The sequence below is a fragment of the Denticeps clupeoides genome, unplaced genomic scaffold (genome assembly GCF_900700375.1).
Source record: "Denticeps clupeoides unplaced genomic scaffold, fDenClu1.1, whole genome shotgun sequence".
NCBI lineage: Eukaryota > Metazoa > Chordata > Actinopteri > Clupeiformes > Denticipitidae > Denticeps > Denticeps clupeoides.
Window position 1 is genome coordinate 14,699 of NW_021629934.1, and position 17,802 is coordinate 32,500.

The 17,802-nt window shown below is 47.7% G+C and overlaps 1 protein-coding gene across 4 annotated transcripts in view; it reads left to right on the forward strand.

The window, feature by feature from the left end:
- LOC114777673 (vacuolar protein sorting-associated protein 13A-like) overlaps positions 1 to 17,802 on the forward strand; it is a 36,630-nt gene that overhangs the window by 5,040 nt on the left and 13,788 nt on the right. For 2 of the 4 annotated variants that reach the window (XM_028967008.1, XM_028967012.1), the window contains exons 13-45: positions 111 to 282; positions 367 to 429; positions 1,797 to 1,926; positions 2,069 to 2,163; positions 2,253 to 2,395; positions 2,482 to 2,683; positions 2,822 to 2,936; positions 3,417 to 3,553; positions 3,816 to 3,948; positions 4,027 to 4,144; positions 4,235 to 4,379; positions 4,451 to 4,535; positions 4,635 to 4,819; positions 5,781 to 5,937; positions 6,040 to 6,119; positions 6,277 to 6,336; positions 6,442 to 6,652; positions 6,906 to 7,025; positions 9,672 to 9,775; positions 10,019 to 10,186; positions 11,092 to 11,399; positions 11,516 to 11,663; positions 11,938 to 12,070; positions 12,225 to 12,343; positions 12,615 to 12,784; positions 13,130 to 13,353; positions 13,653 to 13,990; positions 14,337 to 14,690; positions 15,055 to 15,156; positions 15,235 to 15,387; positions 15,494 to 15,755; positions 16,640 to 16,800; positions 16,894 to 16,997. In XM_028967008.1, the coding sequence (XP_028822841.1) occupies positions 111 to 282; positions 367 to 429; positions 1,797 to 1,926; positions 2,069 to 2,163; positions 2,253 to 2,395; positions 2,482 to 2,683; positions 2,822 to 2,936; positions 3,417 to 3,553; positions 3,816 to 3,948; positions 4,027 to 4,144; positions 4,235 to 4,379; positions 4,451 to 4,535; positions 4,635 to 4,819; positions 5,781 to 5,937; positions 6,040 to 6,119; positions 6,277 to 6,336; positions 6,442 to 6,652; positions 6,906 to 7,025; positions 9,672 to 9,775; positions 10,019 to 10,186; positions 11,092 to 11,399; positions 11,516 to 11,663; positions 11,938 to 12,070; positions 12,225 to 12,343; positions 12,615 to 12,784; positions 13,130 to 13,353; positions 13,653 to 13,990; positions 14,337 to 14,690; positions 15,055 to 15,156; positions 15,235 to 15,387; positions 15,494 to 15,755; positions 16,640 to 16,800; positions 16,894 to 16,997 (5,199 nt within the window). The remainder of the gene's footprint in view (positions 1 to 110; positions 283 to 366; positions 430 to 1,796; positions 1,927 to 2,068; positions 2,164 to 2,252; positions 2,396 to 2,481; positions 2,684 to 2,821; positions 2,937 to 3,416; positions 3,554 to 3,815; positions 3,949 to 4,026; positions 4,145 to 4,234; positions 4,380 to 4,450; positions 4,536 to 4,634; positions 4,820 to 5,780; positions 5,938 to 6,039; positions 6,120 to 6,276; positions 6,337 to 6,441; positions 6,653 to 6,905; positions 7,026 to 9,671; positions 9,776 to 10,018; positions 10,187 to 11,091; positions 11,400 to 11,515; positions 11,664 to 11,937; positions 12,071 to 12,224; positions 12,344 to 12,614; positions 12,785 to 13,129; positions 13,354 to 13,652; positions 13,991 to 14,336; positions 14,691 to 15,054; positions 15,157 to 15,234; positions 15,388 to 15,493; positions 15,756 to 16,639; positions 16,801 to 16,893; positions 16,998 to 17,802) is intronic. The other 2 variants (XM_028967010.1, XM_028967009.1) reach the window with 2 other exon arrangements.

Genomic DNA, 17,802 nt, shown 5'->3' on the forward strand with positions numbered 1-17,802 from the left:
AGTGTGTGTGTGTGTGTGTGTGTGTGTGTGTGTGTGTGTGTGTGTGTGTGTGTGTGTGTGTGTCCAGGCCTCACCGGCCTTGATGGTTTCTTGGCTGTTGTGGATGTCAGGTGGCGGTACGCCATAACCGGGGTCCTGGAGGTCAACGTGAAGCCTCGGCTGCGCATGTGGTCTTGGAGACGCATCCGTGAGCACCGGCAGCATGTCAAGCTCTACAGGGAGCTCTACAAGAAGAAGATCACCAACAAGAAGCCCAGCGAGAGCGTCCTCAAAGAGCTGGAGGTGACATATCAACACACACGCTACCACGCACAGACACACACACACACACACACACTCATAGAGGCGCTTTCTGGTCGTCCGCAGGAGACTGAGAGAACCCTGGACATCTTCAACATCACACTGGCCCGCCAGCAGGCGGAGATGGAGGTAAGCTGCATCTCTCTCTACTTCAGGTTTGCTTCGGGACTGACCTCCTATTCCAAAATCCACAACAGCTTCTTAGCCATGAAATCACAAGCCTATTTAAATACTTAATCGAGATGTCGTATGTAATGTGTAAAAGACACACTTTGAATACTATTGCAGTGTACGTGTAAAGAATGTATGAAAATGAGAGAAAGCAGGGAGGGAGGGAGCCTGGAGAAGCAGGAGAACCTCGTTTATGCTCCCAGAAAGGTTGCCACGGACCAGTCAGAGGTTTCCTGCTTTGTCCAAGCAGAACTCCTGATACAGCAACACGCTGGTCCTCCAGCCCAGACCTTCCCGTCATGGCACCTCAGGCCATTTGTTGGCCTTTTGGCGCCCTGGTGATGCTTCTTGTTTATGAGGGGAAGGCCACAGCTTGGAGATGTATTGGGGGTCTTCTTTAAAGCATCAACTGTCATGGACCTGGAATCTCCCATCGTCCAATAATATTAAAGATATTTAATAGTCACTTTGATTCAGATTATTTCCAATATATTTGAAATAGACCTAAATAGTTTAATTTGGTATTTTGAACATTGACCCACTTCGTTGTCTTTTTGTACTTGATCTGTACAGGCTTTCCACCGAGCTTCATAGTGTCTTATTTAGTGACAGTGACGTGATTGTCATTGTGGAACACTGCAGCACGGCACATGGTGACACGGTGAAACGTGTCCTCTGTATTTAACCATCACCCTTGGTGAGCAGTGGGCACCATGACAGGCGCCTGGGGAGCAGTGTGGGGGGACGGTACCTTCATTCATTGGTGGGTCGGGATTCGAACCGCCGACCTTCTGATTTAAGATTTAGGGGCAGTGGTGGCCTAGCGGTTAAAGAAGTGGCCCCGTAATCAGAAGGTTGCCGGTTCGAATCCCGATCTGCCAAGGTGCCACTGAGGTGGCACTGAGCAAAGCACCGTCCCCACACACTGCTCCCCGGGCGCCTGTCATGGCTGCCCACTGCTCACTCAGGGTGATGGGTTAAATGCAGAGGACAAATTTCACTGTGTGCATCGTGTGCTGTGCGGCTGTGACAATCACTTAACTTCAAGAGTCTGCTTTTTTTACCCGCTAGGCCACCGCTGGCCTGGTGAGGTCAGCATATGAACGTGTTAACGGCAACATAAACAGTGGTCATGGCGCCTCAATGCATCAGGGGTAATTGGTACATTTTAATAAGTTGTTGTAATAACATTTCTGACCAACTGGACTTTGGTGATGTTTAGATGTTAGCAGCCTGCAGGAAGACCTCTCAATGGCCGTTTCATTTAAAAAGGAAGCGCGACTTTGTGAAATTGGGAGCATTACTAAATGACATGCTGTTGCCAGGTGTCCAAGGCGGGTCTGAAGGTGTTTCGGCCGGGCCAGAAGGAGGAGGAGCAATCTCAGGGCTGGTTCGGCTGGATTGGAGGCTGGTGGGGGGAGAACGCCCCCCAGAGCAAAGAGGTCAAACCCGGAGGTACGCCACCGAGACCAGTGATGTCGTACGTGCGAACGTGCACGACCCTGATTCCACTGCTAATAAACATGGCCTCTCTCTGTTATTGATCATGTCGCGCCTGTGAACTGCCCGAAACGAACCCGTGACCCCCGTCCTGCAGGCTTCGATGGGCTGATGACCTCTGCAGAAAAGGCCAAACTCTACACAGCCATCGGCTACAGCGAGACAGCCGTCAACCACAACCTGCCCAAAACCGTGAGTTCTGCCTCCGTAAGTCGGGCGCGGCGCCTCTCAGTCCCTCAATCTGAGTGTGTGTGTGTGTGTGTGTGTGTGTGTGTGTTCAGTTTGAAGATATGAAAGTGAGTTTCCAGCTCGTCAGCATGTGTCTGTGCATCAAAGAGAGTTATGATAAGCCTGAGATCATCCGACTGGCCGTCAGCGACCTGAGAGCCAGGCTGGCACAGAGGTCGGGAGCACAGGCCCTGAGGTACACACACTCACACACACTCACACACACTCACACACACACTCTGTACACACAAGCGGTCACGCTGTAAATCCCGTCCTCCGCAGCGTGTTGGCGCAGCTGAGTTTGTTCGAGGTGACGGGGCAGCCCAGGGACAAGGTGGCGCCCGTCCTGCTGTCGTCGCGCAGCCTCGCCGCCGAGAACCGCGACCCGCTGCTGAGTCTGATGTTCCAGACGAACCCGCTGGAGGGAAACGCTGACCAGAGGCTGCAAGTAGAGGCTCAGCCTCTTGAGATCATCTACGATGCTGTAAGTGCGTCTGGGCCCGATCTGACTTGTCATCTGTATCCACGTACACCACACCTGGGGGTCGTGTGTGTTTTGTGTTTTTATCTCCTGTTGACTGTCTGTGTGTGTGTGTGTGTGCGCGTGTGTGTGTGCGCGTAGATGACCGTGAACAGCATGTCTGCATTTTTCCAACCCCCTGACGATTTGCAACTTGATGAATTGACCAACGCCACTCTAATGAAGTTGGAGCAGTTCAGAGATCGCACTGCCACTGGTGAGACACGCACACACAGTAGTGAATGGGTATGAGAGGAGGAAATCCCAACCAGCCCAGAAGATGAACCTTAATGTTTCCGGACTCCTGTTATGAGAGTAATTGGTGTTGCCAGATACGTGATCATTTCAGTCTTAAAACAGATTCCAAGGCACTGTTAAGTCATGCCGCTGGCAACCACGACTAAGATACTCAATACTCATTCTAAAAAAAGCATTTTTTCTTACATGATCTGGCTCAGAAGCCCCCAATCTGGCAACACGAGGTCCTGTTTCCTCCCTTTTCCCAATTTTATTTCTTGTTGTTGCTCGGAATACCATGCATTCGGCAAACTTCACAATCCCTGCCTTAGACATCTGGGGACCACGCCCACTACAAAAGTAAACATGCAGATTAATTATCAGTACTCGAGAATGTGACATTTGTTAAATAAACCGTATTAATATGTATTTATATTGTTGTGTGTGTGTGACACTGCAGGGCTCATGTATGTGATTGAGACGCAGAAGGTTCTCGATCTGAAGGTGAACCTTATGGCTTCATATGTCATCGTGCCTCAGACTGGGTTCTATGACCGACGGCAGAATCTTATGGTGCTCGACTTGGGTCAGCTGAAGGTGCTGGAGCTTTTAAATTCTGTGTGTGTGTGTGTGTGTGTGTGTGTGTGTGTGTTATCTACAGAACAGAATACTGGGTAGGCGTGCTCTAGTAGCACACACTGCACCTTATTCTACTGCTCCTCACATTATTTTAAACCAGCTTTCGGTTTATGACTAGTTTTGATAGGATAAGATGGTCGCTGAAACGCCCCCCTCAAAAATGAAATGTTCCAGGTCAGATGTTAACTTGTGTATAATGTGTGTGTGTGTGTGTGTGTAGATGAGCAGTAAAACCAGGCAGGGTCTACCACAGCTCTCTGTAGGCATCAACACCCTGGAGGACATCATGTCCAGAGCCTATGACAGCTTTGACATCCAGCTCACCAGTTTACAGTTCCTCTACAGTAAACCAGGTATACACGCACGCACACACACACACACACACAACTGACGACACATCATGAAAATAACACACACTGTTTATGGTGCAGGAGGAGACTGGACAGCAGCTCGCAAGCTGAGAAGCTCTGATCTGCACATCCTGGAGCCAGTGGATCTGAAGATGGAGCTGAGTCGTGCCATGGTGGTGACCGACTCCAGGATGCCCAAGTGAGTGATTTATAGCCCGGAGCATGTGGTCCTCTTATAGCTCGCCCCGATCCGGTGCTTGTGTATAATGTGTGTGTGTGTGTGTAACAGGTTTAAGATGTCCGGTATGTTGCCTTTGTTGTCGTTGCGGATCTCTGATGACAAACTCCGCGGCGTCCTGGAGTTGATTGACAGCATCCCACTGCCTGAGGCTCGTCGTGCCCCAAAAACAGCACCAGCACAGTCCACCCCCAGGGTGAGTGTGTAAATGTGTGTGTGTGTGTGTGTTGGTTCATCATGTAATGGAGTTGTTACTGTTTGTTGTAGGTTTCCAAACAGTTCCCCACACCTCAGCTCACTCCACGGAGGCCGGCTCTCCCCGAACTCCGCTCCTCGATCATCTACGACACGGGTACGCATCTGAGATATTCTACTGTTCGATACGATGGCTGCTTCATAAGCGCTCGTGCTCGTTGTGGTGCATGTTGATGAGACTCTCTGGCATCTGCAGTGTCCATCAGCTCAGAGGAGGAGATGTTCTATGACGCGCCCAGCTCTCCGGTTGAGGACCTGCCTTTCTTCGAAGCTCCGGGCGTCTCTCTGTCACGGGTGCCTTCCCTCAAAAGGAGTTCCGCCCTTACCAGAGACCCGCAGAAGAACATGACTGACTTCCTCATGACGTTTGAGATCAGTGAGGTGAGTGTCTCTGCGTGTTATTGCCACTGCGTGTTATTGCGGTTGGTGGTCCTCCAGAATTTGCTGCTGCATTCATTCTTTTCAGGGGGGCAGTGGTGCCCTGGTGGTTAAGGAAGAGTCCCCGTAATCAGAAGGTTGCCGGTTCGAATCCCGGTCCGCCAAGGTGCCACTGAGGTGCAACTGAGCAAAGCACCGTCCCCACACACTGCTCCCCGGGCGCCTGTCATGGCTGCCCACTGCTCACCAAGGGTGATGGTTAAATGCAGAGGTCAAATTTCACTGTGACGCATATTTTGAGCGGCAAAAAAATTAAGATCACAACAATATTCTAATTTTGAACTACAATAAAAAAAAATATATACACTTAAATTATGATTAGTTCCCCAAAGTCACAGGGAGCCGCAGGCTAGTAGTAGTCTAGTGGGGCTAGACACTCGCCTATGAACCAGAAGACCCAGGTTCAAATCCCACTTACTACCATTGTGTCCCTGAGTGTCTCCGGGGGGGGACTGTCCCTGTAACGACTGATTGTAAGTCGCTCTGGACAAGGACGTCTGGTAAATGCAGTAAATGTATAAGGAAAAGTCTTGCTTTAGATAGATGTTAGTCCAGCACTGACTATAAAGTCTTTATTTCTCACGCTGTCATGCCCGGTGTCTCGGGTGGCTTTTTGCAAGGTAGGATGTTGCTTGTGATTAATTCATTCAGAATGCTTGAATCAAAGCAAAATAAAAGGCATGTAGTTAGTTCCTCCTCTCCAAGCGTTAGTTCTACTTTTGCTAGGTTTTTCTCTGTAAATCACTATGAATACTTACCACACACCTCATCTTTTTTGAACCCATTTTTGTTCCCCGTTAACAAGAATTTTCGGAATCTTGCTGATGTGGACAGAACTATAGTAATGAAGTTCACAAGATCGCCATGTCGCATCAGTTTCATGGTCCCTCCATCTCTCTCTCAGCTCTCTGTCCAGCTCTGCCGTCTGAGCGAGGGACAGGAGGTGCCCGTCCTCCACCTGAACATAGAGGGTCTGGGGGCGGAGCTGAAGCTGCGCACCTTTGACCTGTCGGTCAACACCTTCCTCAAGGAGATTTGCCTCGCCTGCCCAGAATACATGGGTGAGACACACACATGCACACATACACACACATCTGCCCTTGTTTAAGGGCAACACTACATGTTGGAGAATCATGGCACGTTTATCTGTGTGTCCTCCCTAGATGGAGACGACCGGCCAGTTCACCTCATCACAACTCTGGACAACACAGAGGAAGATCTCCTCATGTTAGAATATATAAAGGTATTAAAACCTGCTCTGAATATAAACATGATATTATAGGATAGTCCTATGAGTGTGTGTGTGTGTGTGTGTGTGTGTGTGCACCTTTCATACATACATCCTGCTTTAAAACACGTTGATCTATTTTGCATGGAAATTGTGTGTGTTTGTATTTCAGGCAGACAAAACCAGCCCTGATTTCAAAACTGAGTACAAGAACACAGAGCAGCTTGTGAAGGTGAGAGAGTGAGTGTGTGTGTGTGTGTGTGTGTGTGTGTGTGTGTGTGTGTGTGTGTGTGTGAGCCTCAGCAGATCAGATGTCAGTTCTGACTTTTGTTTCCAGGTGAATTTCTCGTCTCTGGATGTGCACCTTCACACGGAGGCGCTCCTCAACGCCATGAACTTCCTGACCAATTTGATGCCTCCAAGCCACCAAAACCCAGTCACGGACACACCCGCTGACCTGCCGACTGTTCCTGAGGAAGAGGAGGAGGGCGAGGAGGAGGGACTGGATGAGATAAAGGAGGAGGTGTCTTCAGTTGCTAAGAAGCAGAGTATGTCTTCTTTACAGACGCATTTACAGCATTTACAGTCTTGGTATCACCAACGGTGTAATGCTGTAACCTCATTTTTCACAGTCCAATCACATCAGACTTGATATATGAGACACTTTATTCATGGAAAAAAAAAATCCTGATGACCGCCCTTTCATAAAATTGTAGTAGACCAGTACACCAGTAGACCATGAGATGCTTTGAGAACATTTCTCTATCTCTCACTCTATCTCTCTCTCTCTGCTCTCACCAGCAGCTGTGAAGAAGTCGAAATATGAAGACGTGTTGAATTTGCACATCAGAGCGGACCTGTCGTGCCTGAAACTGTTCATTCGGGGACAGGAGTCTCAGATCGCTGAGATCGGCATCGAGGGTAAAGAGTGAAAGCAAGAAAGTTGTGTGGCACTGACACCAACGCACCCTGTTACTGTCGTGAGAGTGGCACATTACTGTCAAAGCGCTGACTCGGCACTTGTGAAAGTTAAACGACATTCTTTTAGCCACAGATTCTGGACACTGTGTTGTTTTTGTACTCGTGGACCTAACAGCTGCCTTTGACACAGTGGACCTTAAGATCCTCCTGTCTCGTTTGCACAACTCAGTGGGCATTAAGGGTGGTGTTCTAGCGTGGATGAGAGAAGTTTTTGTGTCCGTATCGGCGCCACAGAGTCTACGCCAGCGCCTCTCACGTACGGTGTGTCTCAGGGTTCTATTCTTGGACCTCTTCTCTTTGTACTTACTTCCTCTAGGTTCAATTATTCAGAAAGATGGCATTTCTATGCCAAAGACAGCCAAATCTACACTACTCCCAATAAGTTAGTGGATGTCATGCATACGTTGTTTGTTTCACTTTAGACATTTGTGGGATAGGGAGGTGATAGACACTCTTCATTTAGTGTTTTAAATGTAATGGTCTCATTACTCATGTAATGGTCTCATTTCTCAATGTGGCATCAATTTCAACATTCTGTGGGTATAAAATACCTGGTATTGCCAGTAAGTCATTCCAAGTTCATCATTCAAACATGAACACACAACGTCACTTATTGGACGTGCAGCGTCACCTGGCCATGGTGCCTTCGGGTCGGTGGCAGGTAGTCAGATGTTCACAGTCAGATGTGAACTTGGTGTGTCTCAAAGTGTCATCAGCAGACTTTCATTAAGACACAGAACTACTGGCAGAGGTCATGACGGACCCAGGAGTGGAGCCCCACGAGTGACAGACCGCAATAATGACCAGTAACTAAGGACCTATGCACTTTATTTCTTGTTGTGTTCCTTATTTATTTCTTACAGTACATCTCAATGGGCTTTAACAGGCCCTACAGTTGACCCTTCTGCACACCAGGAAAAACTCCACTTAAAAAAAAAAAGAAAGGAAGAAACGTTGGGAAGGAGTGATAAAGAGAGGGACCCCCTTCCAGGGTAGAGTGAGCCTGCAAATGGTGTCAGTGCAGGGCTGGTGATGGTTTGTGCAATAACAGACAGTCCAGTGTTTTAGTCCAGTGTCATGGTCTACATCTACATCTGGTGGTCTCTTCGCTGGAGTCTGCCGGTAGTCTGGGCGCTTGATTCCGTGTCTCGGAGAAAACAAACAGAAGCAGGTCAGAGGGTGGCACTGTACAACCGATACTGAAATATGTGGTAATAGTGGAATATTGGGGCTACAGTGGCCCGGTACCCTAACTAGGACAGCCTAACTAGGGTGAATTTAACACTGTCTGTGTCCAACAGGGGGACTGTGTGATAAAGTGGACTTAATAATTGACACTGTGTCTGGGACTTTAACAGAAGACCAGAGAAAACAGATAGGTTTTGAGATTGGATTTTAACACTGAGACTGTGTCTGAGTCCCGGACACTGACAGGCAAGCCGTTCCACAACTGGTGCTCTATAGGAGAAGGATCTGCTCCCAGCTGTGACCTTCTGTACTTTTGGTACCAGTAGTGACCCCGCACCCGTTGATCGAAGGGGGCATGGCAGGTCGTAAAGACCTAAAAGTTCACTCAGGTGTACTGTGGGGCGATGTGGTCAAATTTCCTAGTTCTGGCTTCAGCGTTCTGAACTAAATTCCCCCAATCGTCCACCAATTCTGCCAGCACACCCCCAACTTTCTGTTCATGGATAATGCTCCACCACAGCTCGACTTCAGGAAGTTGGGGTGCCTCATATGGTATGATCATCATCTCCTGAATGGAAACCTTTAGAGTACATCTGGGACTAGTTGAAGCAGAGACTGAATGATCGTACCCCAGCCCCACGTGACCTGGCAGATCTGTGTGTAGCACTTGTGGAAGAGAGGAGCGCATTGCCTCAGAACATCATCGTGAGGCTGTGAGGAGCGTGAGGCGTCGCTGTCATTGCTGACAATGCTCGAAACACCCGCTACTGACATTGTCAATTTTTGTTATTTGGGGCTATCCCTGTTATTGTCTGAATTTACATTTACAGCATTTATCAGACGCCCTTATCCAGAGCGACTTACAAATCAGTAGTTACAGGGACAGTCCCCCCCTGGAGACACTCAGGGTTAAGTGTCCTGCTCAGGGACACAATGGTAGTAAGCGGGATTCGAACCCGGGTCTTCTGGTTCATAGGCGAGTGTGTTACCCACTGGGCTACTACCACTACCAATTTCTGGGGTGATAAATATTAAACTAATGAAAATGGTGTTTCTTCTCATACATTATTAGTAATATCAAAGGGAACTTTTACTTATTTCATTAAAAGTCAGCACTCATGTAAATAACGATATCCCTAACTTACTGTGAGTAAAAAAAAAAAACACATATTCTGCAAATTCGTTACAGGAGTGTATTGCAGAAATTAAAACATGGATGTCAATTTAAACTTGAAGTTGTCAGGAGAGCAGCGGCACGCTGCTGTGGCGAGAGTGGCCCGTTATTGGCGCACTGATGGAATTTTGACGGATCTTAATAGCACGTGGAACTGTCAGAAAAGTAGTCTTTTTTTTTCTGTGTGTGTGTGTGTGTGTGTGTGTGTGTGTGTGTGTGTGTAGGCCTGGTGTCTGAGGTCCAAATGAAGAAGAAGTCTGTGGAGGTTTTGGCCAAACTGAAGGACATCATCATCCTGGACTGTGATAAGGAGGCTCTTTACAAGAAGGTTAGTAACATGTGTGGATACGATCACATTAAATCATCCATTATCTGCATATAGATGTTTCTGTTGTTTAGTATATTAGTTTATTTTTTTTATTAGGTATACCTGTCCAGTTGCATATTATCACTAATATCTAATCAGCCAATAACATAGCAGCAACTCATGCACTCTGGTATCTAGTGGTGAAGTTCACACCATGCATCAGAATCTGGCAACCGCAACCTGGTGGCTTTGTTGCTCTGGTAGGCTGTGTCCATAGCTGACAAGGAGGTGTTTGACTTCCACATGGTCAACCACACGGATGCTACTGAGGGCGAAGCCTACATGGACATGAAGCGCGTGGACACCAGCGTAGCCCTGACTGTGGGCTGCATCCAGGTCATCTTCCTCAACAAGTTCCTCTCCTCCATCCTGGTAAGATTCTACTGATCCCAGTGCAGGGCTGCCCAATAAGATCATTATTTATTTGGAACACCTAGTCTTTGTTGACCATTAACCGATTTAAATGTACCTCAACACCGAAATGTGAATTAAACAAACTATAAAGTTATTAAAAAAATTCAATAAAATCTAGAATGTGAATAAATACTAGGGGTGTTGAAATTAATCGTTTAATCTGTGCACCGCGATGCAGACGTGGATGATATTGTGCAGTGCACAACATAATCCATTACATCACAAAGACGTTGCTTGGTGATTTTTCTGGCAGCGGCATAAAAATCCTCGTTAAAAAGTAGTGCCGGTAGTGACTGTGGCGGCCTGATCTAAAGAATACAGCCACTGCGCGAACCGTATTTTCAGGCAGCGTAAATGTAAAACGGAGCGACTGAAAAGCCAGCAGTGAAAGTGTGAAAATGAATGAAAAAACAGCGAGATGTAAGAAAAACGGAGGTTGTCATATTTTACGATTCAGCGTCGTATTTCTGCTTGATATGAGCAAAGTTTTGTTTTAAAATCTGATTCCACATTTTTCTGCCGTTTGTGGTGTCAAAGAGACCTTAAGGCGTGTATTTGGAAACATCATGTGACCAGTGATGTTCTCACCGCTAATAAATAGTGAATAAAAATATGTAAGAAGTCGCATGACTGCCATACTTCACACTGGTTCTTTTGGCCTGTTATGCCTATTCTGGCTGATTTGCTTTTTGGGGTTTATTTCTTTATTTCTTTTATCAAATCCATATCCTCCCGCTGAATGGTTTTAAGGAGGGTGGAGATGTAGACCTGCACAAAAAATAATGGGATTGTTTTATCACAAGTATATAATTTTCTTTTAATGAAAAGTCCAATTCGACGAACTGCTGGTTTCCTTCCACCAGACTTGGATCGATAACTTCCAGACGGCGAAGCAGACCCTGGCGGAGGTGACCGCTCAGGCCGCGGAGAAGGCGGCGGTGGGCGTGAAGGAGCTGGCGGAGCGCAGCACGCGCATCTCGCTCGACGTGCACATCAACGCGCCGGTGCTCTTCCTGCCCCAGTCCTCCACCTCCACCAACGTCATCGTGGCCGACCTGGGCCTGGTGACCGTACACAACCAGTTCGCCGTGGTCCAGTCAGCCACACACACCTCCATACCTCCCGTCACCGACAACATGACCGTGGGCCTGAGTGACCTGAAAATGTACAGGTGAGCAGAACCGGCGTGTCTTCTCTCCTCTATACGACTCAATTGGAAGATTAAAAGTGAGAAAATTTGAGATTTGTAGCACTGTGTTAAAAAAAACGGATGTTAATGCTCTACAGGACGACGTTTGATGGTGACAAGTTCCAGAATGACATGCAGCTGTTGAAGCCTGTGAACATGGACCTGTCGGTCAAACGAAACCTCTCTGCGTCCTGGTACCACAGTGTTCCAGACATCGAGATCATCGGCCACCTCAAACCGATGAATGTAAGGACGAGGGGATGGTGGCCAAAGTACTCCACCTAGTGGTGCTTTCTTATATGACATTGAATGAAGTTATTTATTAGGTTTATCCACATATATCAGGAATATTTGCTTATTGTCCACATATGAGGGAAGCTCTGTAGAAACAGTTGGTAGTAACTCTACAGAAGCTCTTCTTGTCCTGAATGTGTTTTTCACTGTTAATGGGTGTTGAATTGCCGCTTGTTATAGTTTTTTTTTTTGTTGTGTGTGTGTGTGTGTGTGTGTGTGTGTGTAGCTTATCCTTGCTCAAGAGGACATGACTGTGATTTTGAGGACCTTGAGCGAGAACCTATCAGAGAAAGCTGATTCTGTCCCAGCACCGGCACCCCCCGACGCTGCAGAAACCACCTCCAGTAAAGACTCCGGTGGTATGAAACACACACTACTAACAGTAGTCCGTCCATATTTCATCACACGGTTACCCCAGCGCTTTTGAACGTTTCTCTGTCATTGTGTGTGTGTGTGTGTGTGTGTGTGTGTGTGTGTGTGTGTGTGTGTGTGTGTGTGTGTGTGTGTATGTAGGTAACACAGTGGTGACAGCTGCTGTAGTGGAGACTCAGAGGGTCTCTAAAATGAAGAATACACTCAAGCTGGACTTCAAGTTTGACTCTTTAACCCTGGCGCTATACAGCCCCACCGAGGTATACAGTTACATTTACATTCATGCCGTTGGTAGATTATACGATCGTGATGAGAGTCTAGTCAATAACAGTAATCAGCTTTGGCCATATTTACCTGATTGGTGTGTTCTTATGTCGTAAATCTGCCAGTATCAGGAAACAGATGATATTAGTCCACTTGAGAGAATGTATCGTGATCCATTTTTACCCTCCTGTCCTTGACACGTGTGAGTGTGTGTTGCTGCTCGCCTGACTTGGCATGAACGAGACTGTATCTGTGTGACATTTGCAGTCTCGGCTGCTCCACTCTCGGGACGAGCAGCAGACGTTGGCGGAGTTCATGCTGGGCTCGATCTGCACTTCAGTCCTCATGTTCTCAGACGGCTCCATGAAGGCGACGCTGAAACTGTCCGAGTGTCTCCTGGACGACCGAAGACAGCGAGTGAAGAACATCACGTCCAGGTTCTTCACACAAACGTCTCCTCTCTACTAACCCACCTATCCTCCACTCCTCTTTTTCATCCCTACATCCTCACATTAAAGACCAGTCATTTTACAGAGCAACAGTGCTCACACGTTCAGCCTTCCAAACAACACAAATTTCACCTCCTCCGCTCCTCTTTTCATCCTTCCATGACCAAATATCATTGTTGTCCCCACCACATGTCCAGCAATTCCTAAACAATCTGACAATTTCACCCAATTCCACAGAATTTTCCCTTCATCTTCTAACTTCTTCTGACACGTTCTCTAAGCATTTTGTTCGTGAACATGATTAACGTGTCCCGCCGTGCGTGTGTTGTGCAGGATGATGGCGATGCGTGCCGGTGCTCAGAGACGTGCGATGTTGGAGGTCGGGTACCGCGCTGGTCGTGACGGGACGGTGATGGACGCCGTGCTGCAGGATCTCTACCTGTGTGCCAGCATGGAGTTCCTGCTCACCGTCGCTAACGTGTTCCTCAAGGCCTCAGCGCAGGGCTTCTCCAGCACACAGAAGAGCAGCAAACCCAGCAGCTCCAGCAAGGAGACGGGTTCGTATCTGACCGAAAACCAATATAAACCAGTTAACATAAAAAAAGAACTAATCCGTTCCAGCTTATTCTGTTGTGAAAATCATACAGTCGTAATAAAACCATGGAATTGCATGTTGAGGTTATTTACATCTTGTGTGTGTGTGTGTGTGTGTGTGTGTGTGTGTGGATGAAAAAACAATATAAACGTGGGAGGATTAAAACCAGTGTGTGTGTGTGTGTGTGTATATATAGAGAGTGATTGAGTGATAGTGAGAGGTCACCTTTGCTGATTTTCTGAAAGATCTACTTATCTACAGCAGCTCCTCCTCAGCCAGTCGTGGCAAAGTCCAACATGAACGTTCTGGTGAAGAACCCAGAGATCGTTTTTGTGGCGGACTTGACCCGTGCCGACGCCCCAGCGCTCGTCGTGACGACGCAGTGTGAGGTGGTCCTGGCGAGTGACTGTGCCGGTCAGACGATGACTGCAGCGGTGACTGATTTGAAGGTGGTGGCGTGTCCGTTCCTCAGCGAGAGTCGCAGGAACACCTCCACCACCACCACGGTCCTGCAGCCGTGCCAGGTCTTCTTCAGCAGCAGCCAGCCCACTGGACAGCCACAGAGCATGGAGCTCAGCATCAACTCACTCACGCTGAAGGTAGCCAAAACATCTCCACACGGGGTCTCCAAAGTCCATGTGTGTCCTGTGACCTTTGTTGTTAGACGTGTGAACCTTCACGGGTCAATTACGATGATCAATCCACTGATTATCGATTTCCTGCCGTTTGTGGCGGACTGAACGGCAGTACCAGCGTTCATTTCGAACGTCTGTGTGGATTGAGTGGACGAGGCCGAACTCCCACCGGAGCAGCCGGCACCAGGAACGAAGTCACCAGACAACATCATTGTGTCTGGACCCCTGACCCGGAATATAAAATTCTGTCTGCTGCCCTTCACTTCACCTCCATCTGAGCCTGGAATGGTGATCTGCTTTTTTATTGAAGGTCTCCCCCATCATCATCAACACCGTCATCACCATCCAGTCCGCGCTGATGCCCTCAGCCGAGACGCCCGAGGAGCTGGAGAGCCCGGTGCCCCACAACCTGTGGGAGCGGCGTGACCTCCGTGAGCTGAAGCTGTGGTTCCTGGAGGAGGAGGGTGAGGAGGACGCCCTCTCCGTCACCCCTCTGGTGCCCCAGGGTGAGTCGCTGCAGGTGGCCGTCGGCTCCATCTGTGTGACGCTGGAGGCTGGCGTGGGACACCGCACTGTACCCATGCTGCTGGCCAAAGCCTCCTTCCAGGGAGACACCAAGAACTGGAGCTCCCTCATCAACCTGCAGAGCCAGCTGAGCCTGGAGGTACACACACACACACACACGGTATCTGTGCACCGCACCGTATTAGAGAAGAAGTTGGCTGCTGAAGGATGAACAGAGGTCAAGGTTTTAATATGGAACTCGGAGTTGTGAGATGGTGCCACCGTAGATCAGACTGGTGTTTCCACACCAGAAAGCATCCACACCTCGTTATGTTGCAGCCTTATTCCAAAATGGATTAAATTCATACTTTTCTCCAGAATTCTACACACAACACCTGAAAATGTACTTCGAGTTACTTTGGCAGAAATAACATAATAAAATGTGACGCGCTGTAACTTCCCCTCACCTGTCAGTGGTTATAAGGTGTGTGTGTGTGTGTGTGTGTGTGTATGTGGCTGGTTAGGTGAATTACTTTAATGAAGTCCTGGGTGTCTGGGAGCCCCTTTTGGAGCCACTGGAGGACAAGAGTGGAGACGGATTCAGGCCCTGGACCCTTGGCCTGAAGGTGACATTTTCATTATGTGCACTGTGCTGTGATGTCTTCACCGTAATCACTTTCACGTGAAACGAATCATGTTCACAGATGAAGAAAAAGCCCGTGGAGCATTCTGGGATATCAGACGAGGTGGACTACACCGTGCCGGAGTATAAAACAGTCATTAGCATCACTAGTAAAGACCAGCTCAATGTCATGCTGTCCAAATGTGGCCTCAACATGCTGAGCAACCTGGGAACGGTAAACACACACACACACACACACACACTGCTCTTCAACTGACTCCTGACTTACGGCATCATCCATCCCATAATATGCACGTATCTGTCGCTCGGGGCGTCTGCAGGCGTTCGCTGAGGCTGCCAAGCAGACGTCTGAGTGTTTCCAGCGAGACCAGGCTCCGTTTGTACTGAAGAACCGCCTGGGCGTGGCCGTGGCCATCCTGCACAGCGAGACACTCCACCCGCTGGGCTGCGAGTCCCATGGACGCTGTGTGGAGCTGCAGGACGGAGAGTCTCTGAACATGGACTACACCCGCTCGACTGCAGACTCGGATCAGTTCGCCGCCATGACCAGCCTCAGTGGGAGAAACTACTACATCCAGCCGAGTAAGAGGAACGCAGCCACACACACGTTCACCTTCACAGCAGATACCAGACGCCCGGATCAGTCACTACTTACAGGGACGGTCCCCCTGGAGACCCTCAGGCCAGGGTGTCTCGCTCAGGGACACGGTAGTAGTAAGTGGGGTTTGAAGTGGGGGTACTAGTCGTCTGTATCTGGGACAGGTACCCAAAAGGCATTTACTTCAACTAACTTTAAATATGATCATAAAAAGAGTTCAATGATGCACCCTAATTCCTCATTCTGGCTGATTTAAACCCCGCCTCTCAAAATAGATATTTTTATTGATTTTAAGCTAGATAAAAACAGCAACAACAAAAAAGAATAAAAATAGATAAAAAATAATAAAAAAAAATACAATGCACACAATATAAACAAGATCTCACTAAGTAAATCAATTCTGTAAGAGTTACATATAAAGGTCGGGTAACATTTCAGTAGAGTATTATAGGACAAATGGCAATTTAGTCATATTCGAAGAACAATAATAATAATAACATTTGAGCAAATAATGGTCCAAAATAATCACCAATGTCTCATAACATTTAAAATGCTCTAATTACTTAACATCATTCAATTAGAATCTCCTCCTCATCATTTTCAAATCAAATTTGCCAAATCTGGCAACCCTGAGAGGAAGGTCTTGTCTGTTCGCATCCTTTGCTCCTAAAACCACAGTTCTGTCACAGTCATCTCAAGGTCCCAAAAAGCTGCAAAACAAAACGGTTCTATTGATGAATGTGACATTTACAAATGTCCCCAACTCGCCACGCGTTGTCATACGTGTCTAATTCAAATCCGTGGCTAAGCTGCTGAGTTCATTAGAAAACGCCTGTTACCTGCACCTGACCTCTCATGCCCCCATCAGCTCCGGTTGGCCACTCGGCAGCGAGTGTCATTCCCGTCATCAAGGTTGGGAAGGTCATGTGCAGTGTCGTGCACAACCCGTCTCAGGTCCGGCGGAACTTCCTCTGCCAGATCTACTCCGTGGACGGGAGCAAGTATATAAAGATCCGCTCCCCTTTCCTGGTGGGTGCTGCCCGGAGCCGATCGATTACGTTCAGATATTACGATATCAGATATCCGGGTTCTACGTTATGGTGTAATCTGTCTCTCCTGCAGATCATCAACCACTTCTCCATCCCCGTTCGCGTGTTTGAGGGCGATGCCTGTCTGGGGACCTCTCTTCCCAATGAGGAGTTCTGTGTTCCACTGGGCTCTTATCGGTGAGTCTCACATACACACACACACTCTTACAGTGGCGAGCTAACCCTCCAAATATGGTAAAACATGGGGACGGTGGATGGAAAGAAACCCACATGAAGCAGAATTTAAAGCCTCGGTGCAGAATTCCAGTCCCACAGTGAGATTTCCCAGGACGCGCCTGTAGTGTGTCTGTAGCTTTAAATGCTAATGAGAAACGGGGCGAGGAGGAGAGCGGCCTATAGAAGTTGAGGGAACATTCGTGGAAATGACGTCATCAACGCCATCCACCAACCACAATGTTTGGCGCAGGCAGGAAGTCGATTCGCCGTTCGCCGTTTTTCCAGAAAAAATTAAATTAACCCAAATACATTTGTGCTTGTTTTTACATCCAATGACTGAGCATGGAGATAATGTTTTAGGGCAGTGGTTCCCAAAGTCGGGGTCGCGACCCTCGTGAGACATTGGGAGGGGGTCGCGAGATGATTTCCAAGAAATCGAATTATTTTTTAAAAACTATAGAAATAACATTTTATCAACATTTTAACATTTTGTTTTATCATTTTATCCACAACTAAAACTAGTAGTTAATAGTTACATAAAAAATAAAACATGCAAATTAAAAAGCCGTCAGCCTTTCAACCCCTGAGGTGATTACGACAGTTTAAAAACATCAGTTTACAGAACCGTGTTGAACATTCCGACATGTGTCTGTAACATGTAGGTAGTTTTCATCGCTTTATGCTTAGGATGTTGTTTTTGTTGAAATAACACTGTTAATATCGACCAATGACGATGCAGACAGGCACTCGTGTACACTAGAAATGA